The sequence below is a fragment of the Euprymna scolopes genome, chromosome 6 (genome assembly GCF_053919585.1).
Source record: "Euprymna scolopes isolate OS-2025 chromosome 6, ASM5391958v1, whole genome shotgun sequence".
Classification (NCBI taxonomy): domain Eukaryota; kingdom Metazoa; phylum Mollusca; class Cephalopoda; order Sepiida; family Sepiolidae; genus Euprymna; species Euprymna scolopes.
In genome coordinates, this window is record NC_136487.1 from 16,900,000 (window position 1) to 16,912,487 (window position 12,488).

The 12,488-nt window shown below is 32.8% G+C and overlaps 1 protein-coding gene across 2 annotated transcripts in view; it reads right to left on the reverse strand.

Annotated features, from left to right (window-relative positions):
* LOC145277542 (transcription factor E2F5-like) overlaps window positions 1-12,488 on the reverse strand; it is a 94,801-nt gene that overhangs the window by 19,547 nt on the left and 62,766 nt on the right. Inside the window, exons 2-5 of one of the 2 annotated variants that reach the window (XM_080129009.1) lie at window positions 9,773-9,882; window positions 6,687-6,848; window positions 1,570-1,681; window positions 360-587 (exon numbers count right to left, since the gene is read on the reverse strand). In XM_080129009.1, the coding sequence (XP_079985135.1) occupies window positions 360-587; window positions 1,570-1,681; window positions 6,687-6,848; window positions 9,773-9,882 (612 nt within the window). The remainder of the gene's footprint in view (window positions 1-359; window positions 588-1,569; window positions 1,682-6,686; window positions 6,849-9,772; window positions 9,883-12,488) is intronic. The other variant, XM_080129010.1, reaches the window with a different exon arrangement.

The window sequence follows — 12,488 nt, forward strand, 5'->3', positions numbered from 1 at the left end:
AGCAATATATTACCTCCAAAAGTATTTTTACATACAAAATGCGTGTATTGCATATTTTTTTGTGGTAACCCAAAAATATAACAATTACAATTCTTTTGAAACAAATATTCGTTTTTATTCTAGTTTAAAATCAACTCATTAGTTTATCAGTAGTACCTTCCCCCATGAAACCTGGCTTAGTTGAAGCAACACAAAATTAAGTTTTACACAAAAAGAAAGAAAAAAAAAAAAAAATTTCAGAATCAGAACATCAGTACCAATTTTTCTTATTCCAATATCCCCAAAAGTTCAAATTTTTCTGATTAATCATCCCAACACTAATAAATAAATAAAAAATGAAGTGGCCATTCAGTTTTTACTTTTCTCAATTTTGTGGAAGGTTTTTGAGAACACTTCGTATCTGTAATGGCCGGAGATTGACTGTTGTAATTTGGCATTGGATCCAACTTTTTAAGGTTATCCTGTGCAGGGGGTACTTGTACAACCATTGGATCGGTTGCTTCTGTGTCTTTGTTCACCAACATCACATTGATGGGTCCAGAATTACTCTTCAAGTGAATCTGGTAATTTTTCAAAAAGTCAGGCCCCTGAAATAAAACAAGCAAAAATATTACATACAGCTAAAATGAAACTAACCTAGTGATTAAAAAAAGTCAATTATTTTATTTTATCAAGTATAACTTGCATGCTTCTTTTTTTTTTTTGGACAAACTGAAAGGGAAATAACTCATTCATTTCCTTAAACTGTGACAAAACTAAATTTATTGTAAAATGGTTAATTGTTTGAATAAAAAAAAAAAAATGTTCCAGATTTTTTTTTTTTTTAATGCTTGATATTTTTGAAAAATATAACATCACTTTTGATGGAATGGATATTCTATTTTATTTAGAAATTAAAAATTATAAAACCAGTATGGAACTTATGGCTGGAAGCAAGAGTACACAGAATGGCCTTTTCTTTCCTAAGCAATTCTAGTATTGAATGTAATCCTCGGCTTTAAAAAAAAAAAAAAAATACAACATTGGTTTCCCTTTTAATTTTAATATTTTTTATTATTAGTCCTTTTTTTGTCTTCTCTAAAACATCTATTCATTATTAGCATTATATATTATTTGAGTAGAAAAATGTTCAAATGAACAAGTTTTTCATTTTAGGTGACCTTTCAAATTATTAAGTTATGTAGATGGCAGACTAGAGCAGAAGAAAGTTATCTTGTTAGATTTTCAAAGACAAACCTAATTTGTATCTGTTATTGTAATACCATGTTATTAGCAATATATTACTAGACTTTGCTACATTTATGTTTCTGAATTTTTAAGATGAAGAGTGATTATTTGTATCATCTGGACTACTGTTCTTATTTCGGGCATCATTTTCACGTTTCAACCAATGTAACATCCAACTTCTCCAGGTGTATCTTTTCGAACTCTAGAATCTACATGGAATTTTAAATGAAACCCTTTATTTAATCCACAGGAGTAACAAGGACCCATGACGTAGGGGATAAATTACTCTGGTAAAATTCAGTTATACTCTTCTGGATGTTGATAATAAAAAGTTTTACTTACTATTTCTGGTATTGGCACTTCTAGCTGTGTCCCCGATGGTGCTTGTATCGATAATAACGTACTGCCATGAAATACTGTGCAGATGTCTTCATAGCTTACATAAGCTAATCTTCTCATGGTTAAGGAGACAAAAAAAAAAAAAGGAACTCAATGCTCGAACAGAAATCAACTGAACAGTGGATATTTTTTTTTTTTATTAAACAAGATTTTAAAGACACGTCCATAGAATCTATCCATTTAGCAATCAAAATCCTATTCCAATAAAATTCCAATCAAAATCCTAATTCATAATCCTATTCCAATGAAAATTCTTATTTCAAACTTAAACATGAGATATTGAAATGCCAGGACATGCAAGGAAAAAAATAGTTTGTATGAAAATTTCATATTTCAAATCTTGCATTCATTTACAATTCATATAACACATGCACTGCCAACTACGAATATTTTCGTACCTGGGCATTTACTTGTTCGCTACGAGTAAACTTGTAACAAAATTCTTTTTCAATCAGTCAATTCACGCTCAGCATGTACAATAACTGTCAGCTTGAATTGGCATCTAAAAATAACACATTGAAAAGTTTACAAGTTATATCGTATTTGACCCCTTTCATGTAATTTTTTTCTTGTGAATATGTACATAAGTTGAATTATTCACTATAAATAAAAGTTGATTGGAGTTATTTTCATTACAAAAAAATATACAAACTGATAAAAACTGACAATTCCTTTAGTAAAAGTGGCTTGTGACAATTCGTTTAAAAATAAATACAAATTTAATATAAATTCCATATTATATTCATATATTATTTGTTGATTTTATTTTTTGGAAATTGCAGATAAAATAGCTTGGCAATGACAATTTAATAAAGCTATAGCTGGCAGCGAATGTGTTAAAATGTTTTTTATATTTCATAATTTTAGAAATCAACGATCACGATTTCTTCTCATACAGATGGTTTTTTTTTCCACATGACTTCCAATGAATCCTAAGAGACAATGGATACCCCCCTTTAAAAGTAGTTGTATATCTAAATATGAAGCAACACTTGCACAATCTCTAGCCACACCAGAGTCGGGGTGGGGAGATCAAGACAACTGGAAATTATGTAGAGATCAGCAGAAAGCACTTTCATCACCTCGTATTCCCAAATAGTCGCCCATTTTAGTACTGACCAGGCTCAACGTTGCTTAATTTTGATGGCCTACAGGAAAACTATCAGTATTCAGAAGTCAGCGCCCCAAGGAGGAGCAAAAAGTGCCTGGGCATCTCCAACATTCCCTCGTAAGGGCACCTCAGGCGATTAGCAATAAACTAATCTCTTCCCAAATTAATCCCTTCTCAAAGAGAAAAGGTAAAGCCTGGGAGGGTGGACTTTCTATAAGTGAACAGAACTAAACTCCCACCGCAAAAACCAACAGGGTCCAGGTCATTACAGGAATGGTATAATCTCTTGATTTTGGGGTCTAAGAGGAGTCATGATCACAGCAGGGAACCCATTACCTGAAAATCATTTACATTTTTGAGGTGTTATCTCTCCGCATGAACTCCCATTTGAAGAGAAATTAAACTCTGGGTGGCTAAATCTAAAATTAATTTTCAATTTTTTGTATGATCTACACCAAATCAGCCTAAATTCTCGCCCTAAAACTGAAGACCCACTACTCAAAACAACGAGGTATTACAAAAAGGCTGATTGGGAAGCTATCAGGGAGCTCATCAGAGATGCCTCATGGCAAAATATCTTTACTCTTCCAGCGGAACAGTGTGCAAATGAGACCACTGAATGGTTCAAAACTGCTATTGAAGCACATGTTCCCGCACGGAAATTCTATAGCAAGCCCCACTCTCCCCAATGGTTTACTTCTGCTTGTGCAGCTGCCATATGTCAAAGGCAGCATGCGTTCCGCAGATTTTACCGACATAAGTCCAGCTAAAATAAACAGAAGTTTATAGAAGCTAGAAATAATTGTAAGAGAGTGATAGAGACAGCTAAGACAGATTACTCTGAAACCACCAGAAAGCGCGTCGAAGCACAGAAATTAGGAACCCGGGATTTTTGGAAAATCTACAACAGCATAGTTAATAATGGACAGTCAACTATTCCCCCACTAACAATCATGAGGTTGCTTGCATGGCAACTGACAAGGCTAATCTGCTTGCCAGTCGGTTTGCCTCAAACTCCACACTGAACTCGGTACACCACTCACTCCCTGATTTTCCTCTGCGAACAGACGCCACACTAGACGATTTGAAAATCACCCCTTCTCAGGTACATGCTATTATAAAAAACCTAGACACCTCAAAAGCATGTGGACCAGATCTCATCCCGGCTGTGCTATTAAAAAAAATGCTCTGCCGAGATTGCTCCAGTTCTGTCCAAACTTTACAATAAATGCCTTAACGAATCTTGTTTTCCCGACTGCTGGAAAACCGCCTCTGTGGTACCAGTCTTCAAGAATTCTGGTGAAAGAACTGACCCACTAAATTATCGCCCCATTAGCCTCCTCCCGCTTTTCGCTAAAATATTTGAGTCCTTAGTTAATCAAGCCCTAGTCCAGCACCTAACAGCTGCTAAACTCCTGACTGACAAACAATATGGATTCAGGCAAGCCCGTTCAACAGCAGATATCTTAACTGTAGTTTCTGAACGTATATACCGTTCATTGGATAAAACAGGGGAGGGTAGAGCGATGGCCCTTGATATATCTAAGGCTTTTGACAGGGTATGGCACGATGGTCTTCTAAGGAAAATTAGATCATATGGAATCACTGGAAGAATTCATAATGTAATTAAATCCTTCTTTAATAATAGAAAAATCAGTTGTCCTCGACGGTCGTACATCCAAACAATATGACATAAATGCGGGAGTACCTCAGGGGTCTATCCTTGGACCTCTATTATTCCTGATATTCATAAATGACCTCCCTGAAAAAATTGTTTCGGAGATGGGTATATTTGCTGATGACACCACTCTCTATAACAGATATGAGGGGAAAACAAATGAACACATATCCAAGGAAATGGCAGAAATATTAGAGGATGACCTCCAATCCGTAGTGGAATGGGGACAAAAATGGATGGTCACATTCAATGCTGCCAAGACTAAGCTTGTTTCCTTCAATAACTACAAAAAACCTTCTCTGCCACCAATAGCAATGGCCAAGAACATATTGCCTGAAAGTACTTCTTTTAAACTCCTCGGCCTAACGTTTACAGGGAATATGAACTGGAATAGATACATTGAGAGCATTGCCAAGGCTGCTGCAAGGAAGGTTGGCTCCCTCTACTGTGCTAGAAAACTACTTACGCCTGACAGTATCCTATACCTCTATAAGGCAACCATTCGCCCATGTATGGAGTACTGTTGTCACATCTGGGCTGGTGCATCTGCTGCTTGTCTCTTGCTCCTGGACAGGGTTCAAAAGAGAGTCGCCAACCTGATAGGTCCTGAACTGTCATCTAGGCTTCAGCCTCTGTCCCATCGACAAGATGTTGCATCCCTCTACCTGTTCTACAAATACTGGTGAATGCTCTGACGAACTGCAAACACTTGTACCTCCCCGACGTAACTACCCCCGACAAACCCAACAAGCTACTAAGTCTCATCCCTTTACAGTGGAGATCCCTAGGTGCAAGAAAGCCTTTTGCTCCAATAGTTTCTTCCCCAGAACTGCGGGTCTTTGGAACTCCCTTCCGGGATTCTGCTTTCCCAACTGCAATGATATGCAGAAGTTCAAGTGTAATGTTAACAAACATCTTTTTACTCATCTCCCTTCATAATGACCCCTCTAATTAAGTCCTTAATAGTAGCCCCCTGCTTCAAAGTGGCACTGTGCCTTGTTTGGGGTGAAAATTGAATAAAAAAAATAAAAAAAAAAAAAAAAAAAAAAATTATTCATGTGCAACTACTAATCATGCAACCACCTGAGGCTTGTTTTCAGAACCTCTGGATCTTCAAAAGTTTGCCATAAGTTGATTGGATATCATCTCAAACCAAAGTTCGTAATAAATCTAAGATAAAATTATGCTGTCCAGTTTTTAAAAGTTAGACTTAAATAGAATTTAAACTGACAAATCCATGTAATTAGTACATTTTCATCTGTTATTATACCATATTATTGGCGACCAGCTAATATAATCCATTACAATTTATAAAAAAAAATCTTGTTCAGGAGATCTAATATGAAGACATTTTTTATATAAATGTCTCAACTAAAGGAAATAACTTTCAGTAAGAATTATGGATTTTAAAAGTTGGAGCTAAATAGCATTGAAGCTGACAAATCATATTTTAATTCTGGTCAGCCAATTTTCATTTGTTGGTTTTGCACTATGTTATTGGTAATAAAGTAACATGCTTTGCGAAGATTTATTTAAAAATTACTTAACTTGATTTGGCAGTTTGTTTAAATGGAGGCATTCTCAAATGAATACCCGTAAAAAAAAAATCAGCTAAAAGGAATGATAACTCTTCTTTTAGTAAGAGTTATCATTCCTTATTTACTTTTTTTTTTTTTTGACCTTAGATTAAAAAAAAAAAAAAAATCCAAGATTTATGTAATCTTTTCTTAAACAGGCTTTTGTTGGCAGCAAATATTCATCTGCACCACTAAACATGCAACCACATGATGCAGGTTTACAGAATCTTAATTTTGTAAAGAATCTGTCAATCTGACTAGACATTATCTGAAACCAGTTCTCAATAAATCTAATACAAAATTATGTTCTCCCGAATTTTAAATTCGGATCTAAATAGCATTTACACTGATAAAAATTGACCATTCAGTTCGATTTATGTGTTATTGCTGTACCATGTTATTGGCAATTAACTAACATGGGTATAACTTCTTTGAAAATAAAATCAAATCTTGTTCAGTAGATTTCTAATATGAAGACATTCTTAAACATACAACTAAGGGGAATAGCCTATTCTTTTAGTAAGAGCTACAGTTCCTTACTTTTCCAGTTTAGATACTGAATCTTGCAAATAAATTTTTTTTAAATGGTAATAGAGCATAGAAAACAAATTTGAATGCAATGAATCATTCATAACACTGATATTTGATTTAAAAAAATAAAAAAAAAATGTCTGCTGACTCTTTGGAAGGATACTGACAATTTGATACTTCATCTGTGACATTTTTAATGCTCTGTTGTACCCAACTTTTATGTTGGTCCAATTCCTTTTCTCGTTGACTTAAATGGTCAATCTCACCTTTTAAAGACACAAGACGGTCAGAGATTTCTCGGGTGTTACAACCCGGTCCAGCTCCTCTGAAAAGATAGTAGTGTTAAAATAATTAAAGTAATTTGAAAAAAAAAAAAAAAAAAAAAACATTTAAAAGAGAAAAAAAAACAAAGCAAAGAGAATAATTAAGATAAGTAAATAAACTATAGACATTAATCAATGATACCAAGCACTGAAAAGTATACGGATGCGTAAGAAATACTGTTAAAATCAGAAATTTTCCAGATAAGTTAAAAATTAAACAGAATGGAAAATTCCTTTAAAAATTAAAAGGAAGTGCGAAAACTCTTACCGGAAGTTGTGCCACGAACAGGAAGTCCAGTGATATGTTATTAAGCAGATCAGAGATTTGTTTCATCGAGTAGAGAGAGAGCGCAGTTGAATTTCTGTATAGCTACTCCCTCCCTTTGGGTGTGTATGCACGTAAGTTATTTTCATAATGATGGCAATTAAACTACAGAATTTTTGTTTCATCCTGTGTGGACTCTTCAGGCTAATGAATATAATTGATGTTACTGGATGTTTTTATATGAACACATGGTAACAAGTTTGCTCGTTAGCCCATCAGATTTTTTATTTCTGCTCCAATTTTCACCAGCAATAGTCTGGCTTTTATCAGATAAAAGTTCAGCTGACTTGTATTTCACCTATTTGCTTATTTTTGGAAAGGTGTGAGCCATCCTTTTGTGTGTTGAAAGGTGACTGCTTTAATTTGGATTTGCCATGATGTGTGTATGTATATATATATATATATATATACATACATACACACACATATATATACACACACATTTTATTTTTCTTTTACTGCATTATCTTAAAAGTAATGTTTATTCTGTGCATACGGTAGTTTGCTATTTCGTCTCAACCGTTTAAAAGATTTTTGGATTCTTTAAAGAATAAGCTTGCAAATTTCTCATTCAGACATAATCTACATGGGTCATCTAAATTCCTTCATGTACTCGCGCGTCATTTTCTCAAATATTATGAGCATCCACATTTAAGCTTTCAGTAGATTTTCAAATTTATAAGAAACTTAAATTGCAAGAAAGGTATTTCCTGGGTTTGGAACGATCACAGCAAAAGTATGCGCAAGAAGAATCATCAGCAAACACTAATTGATTTGCCATGTAAGACGCAAGGTTGAGTACATAACACATTCAATAGAAACAGAATTGCTATCCAACAAGGTAGGCATTTACCTCCCTCACAACATAAGATGCGACACAAGGTCAGAAAGTGAAGAGTGAAAAACCAGCAAACAAGATGCCTGAACAGCCCTGTTAGCGAGCTTCAGAAGGTGGATATTAGGGGATTAACAATAAAATAACCCCTTCTCAAAGAGGGAGGGTAAAGCCTGGGAAGATGGACCTTTTAGAAATGCATAGAACCATTCCTTCCTTAGCGCAACAACGCAAGTTCATCACTAACTTAAAAATGATCCAGACTGTCAGACCGATTGTCAAGACGGTATCTTCGACATAGTATGAACAAACCTGGCAGAATGTGAATTAGTTAAGTGATCCAACAATGTATTTGATCAACAGAACGCAAAAAGCAAACTATACAAAAAAGAAAACGAAAACAAGAATTTGATTTACGAAGTCAGCACAACATTAAAAAAAACTCCTGAATATGTTATGTTATATCAAAAATTTGGATTATAAACAAATGTTTATATATTGTTTGAAGGTTGTATTGTGTTGACTAAATTACAGATTTATTCAAATTTAAACAATCCTTCTGAAGAGGAAAAAAAAAATAGAAATAAAATGTTTCTAGTTTAAAAAAAAAAAGTTTTAGAGATGAATATGTCAGACACAAAAATGTATACATTTTAATTTCCGCTAATTCCAAATCAATTGACATAATTAGAGAGAAAAAAAAAGTTCTTTTTTATAATATATTTATAACATGAAATTCATATTTATTTTACTGCATGACTTCAGGTTAAAAAAAATGCTCGAAAATTGCTACTAAGAAAAACAAACTTATGGCAAGCAAGCCAAACACAAATTTATTTCATTCCCTAAGGAAAATCTCCAGGTAACGAAACAAGACGCATATTTTTATATTACTAAGTTCTACTCGTGTACTATTGAAGTTAATATTACACACACACAGTTTGAGATTCATTTATAAAATAGTATTTCCTTCAAGAAACTTTTTAAGTTTACTCAACTTTCAAACTTTAATTGGAGTTAGAAATCACTTACTAGCCATCAATTAAAATAATTCTTTAGGTAATTACGTGTAAACATCTTAAAAACTTTGTATGAACAGAAAAAAAAATTTTAAGTGGGAGATCAGCTTCATATATAGATTAAACGTGGAGTGATCACCTATTTCCAGGCCATTCTAGCATTTTAGAACAGTAGTCTCCAATAATTTGTCCTTTTTATGCTGAAAACGAGATTTTTTTCAGATTCTAACCGTCCCTTTAAGTGCAATTGTTTGAGTCCCTTGCACTCGATTCACTGGGTATATTTGCCGGGTAGTTTTTGAAATTCTTTTTCACGAGTTCAGTTTCTCCTATAATTATTGAAATAACAATCTTCCAAAGATTCCAGTTTCTTCTCACGCCATACATGACACCTTGGTATTTCATTATCTTTTCCTTCTCAGCTCTGTTTAACTGGGCATCATTGAGGACACTAACTTCTGAAGTGCTTCTTTCTCCTTTTTTTGTCCTATATCACCTATGTCAGGTTTTATGGCTCCGTTTTCTAGGAATGTAGCTGTAGAGATTGCATAGTCATAGTGGATGGCGTATGACTTCTTTCAAACTGTTCTTTCTGGTAAACATGTTCCCTTGCTAAAATTGTAGTTACATGATTGGTTAAAGTATTAATTTTTAAGATTCTATTATGTATTTTTACCGATTTCTATTTAAAGAAAGAGATTGTTAAAAAAATAAATAAATAATAAAGAAAGAAAAATGGCTACTAACTTCCATTGAATACTGTTTTTTGATTTCTTTTCTATTAACCCAATTCCTTCCAAAACATTGGTAATGTCGTATATTCGACGTTTTTGTCGCACAGCCAATTGATCAGCAGCCTATAAATATAGAAAAGTAAAATTATTAATACAAAAAAAAAAAAAGGAAAAAATATGAGGATCATTACAAAAGTAAAGCTTCCTATTTTTTTTTTTTTTAATTCAATAAGTTAAAGCTACTAAGACGAAAATGGTATGATTAAAATGATCAACCTTTCGTGCTCCAGAATTTATTTTTCTACATAGTCACAATTCTCAATGGATATTTGCCAAGAATTCAATGACTCATTTCTGCTTCTGACACATTTCCATGACAGGGCTGCTTTCTTAGAGTCTCACACCAATATCTGCAACCGATTAAATTTTCAGGTCATGAATGTATAAGTTCAGTCATCATAACAATGCAATTTGTAATTCTGATCCATTCGGGTGGAATAAAAATAGGAGGCATTACCTTTCTAACGTTTCTCATACAAATGTATAAACTTATACAAGAATTTTAAGTGGGCAGGGGGTGGATAAGTTCTCTCCATTTTATTTTTTTTTTTTTTCTCAAAGACCTATGCCCATTGTTACAATTAATTTTGATAAAAATTTTATGAAAGTTGGTTCACTTAAAACTGGAGAAAGGCAATCAGCATCAATAAAAGATATTTTCATATTTTTCATACACAAAAGGGAGGGGATAAGTATCTTGTGAATGCTTGAACATGAATAAAGTCGTTAGATCTTTCCCTTTATATATATTTGATTGTTGAGTAGATTAGTGGAGATTAAAAGTGATTGAACAAAGATTACTTAAAAAAAAAAATAAAAAAAAAAAACAGGCCACTTAGATACTAGACTTAAATAGTTGTGGTTTTAAAGAAATTTTCACTTATGAATACATATACACACAAAGATTCTGGGCAATACTGGGTAGATACACCATTTTTTTTTTTTTTTTTTTCTATTGACTAAGTTAAATGAGTATGATATCATTTGATTGCTAAATTATTAATAGAATCAAGTTATAAAACTATTTGGTTAAGCTTATGTTTTTATTTTTAAATTATTGCATACATTTGTACGAGGGATGTTCCAAAGGTATTGCCTCCTATAGCTCCCAATACTGAAAGGCCCCCTTTAAATTACATTATTCAACAGTTTAAACGTTTTCAAATTACAAAGAGTAACTCCACCATTAAAGAGTAAAATGGCTAACTTGAAAATGCATGCTCATGGATTCAATTTTGTAATGAAATTATTTTTGATGAATAGAATTTTTGAAACCATGACAAATTTTAATCGATTGATTAATGTCAAGAAAAAACACAAAAGTATTTTAATAAAGTAAATTCATATGAATCAGCATGGATGGATTTTATTAATAAAATATCACATATCTATAAAATGAACTCCATTTTGAAATTGAGAAAAATAAAGTTTGATATCTAAGCGATACAATGAAAATATGAAATCATTTCTATTAAAATATTCTTGAAAAAAAAAAAAAAAAAAAAAAAAAAAAAAATTAAATTGTTTTAAAACAATTTATTTTTTATTTTCATTTTTTTTAATAAAGTTTAAATTTAAAAACTTAAATTCATCAGATCCAGAATAAAACAAAGTTGGATTGACTATTTAAAATCTAAACTAAATATATTAATTACAGATTTAGCTCTCACATTCTCAGGACCGTCCTCATTGACACTCCTGAATTAAGCCTATAATTAATCTAATTAGCTAAAATTTTGAATTACTGAACCTACTTGTATCTCATACTAAGCCCCTACCTTACCTTCCACACAAGACATTTTTTAGCCATGAAGTAATCATGAATGAGTTATGTCCATTTTATAAATTGAAAATATTACCGGTATAAAACAAAGATGGCATATCGGCATAGCAATGGCGGTGATAGGTTGTTGAGCAATCATGACACGCATGTGTGCGCGATCGATTATATATATATAATATAAAATGTTGATTGCAGCCAGCTAGGGATTTTAATCCTCAGGACTCAAAATCAACAGAAAATAGAACATTCCTGTAATAACCTGGTCCTTGTTGATTACAGTGCAATGCTGGTTCTGTGCAGTTCTAGGAGGTCCACCCTCCCAGGTTTTGCCTTCTGACTATCAGAGTGCCCCTCAACTTTTTAAACCTGCTATCACAGTTCTTGCAGTGAGAGAACTAAATACACCCATATTATATCCTGCTTGTCCATCTCTTAGCTTTACAATAGCATTGCTTTACCATCAAAGAAGCAATTCATCTAAACTCAATATTAGTATTGATACAATTTCTTTGTATAACAAGAAACAAATGACACTTGAAAATTTTTCCAAATTTAAATTACAAAACATTTTTAAACGATTTTAAACGATTAATGCAAAATCATTAGTCATAAAATGCTGATCTTGCAGGTTTGAATTATCCTGGAGATATCTGCCCTCATTTTTATTTTTTTTTAAAGATGGCAATGCAAGACAGTCTTTGCTTAGTTATATATATTGTCCAATTGACTACTGTACACTCGGGTGGTCTCTGAACCTTGACAAGTGGTTATGCCTATGTAAAAAAAAAAAAAAAAAAAAAAAAAAGTTAAAAATAAATTACTTTATCAATTTAGTTGATTTTTGGAATATGAAGTCTTCATTCCATGATGAGTACATACACATTTT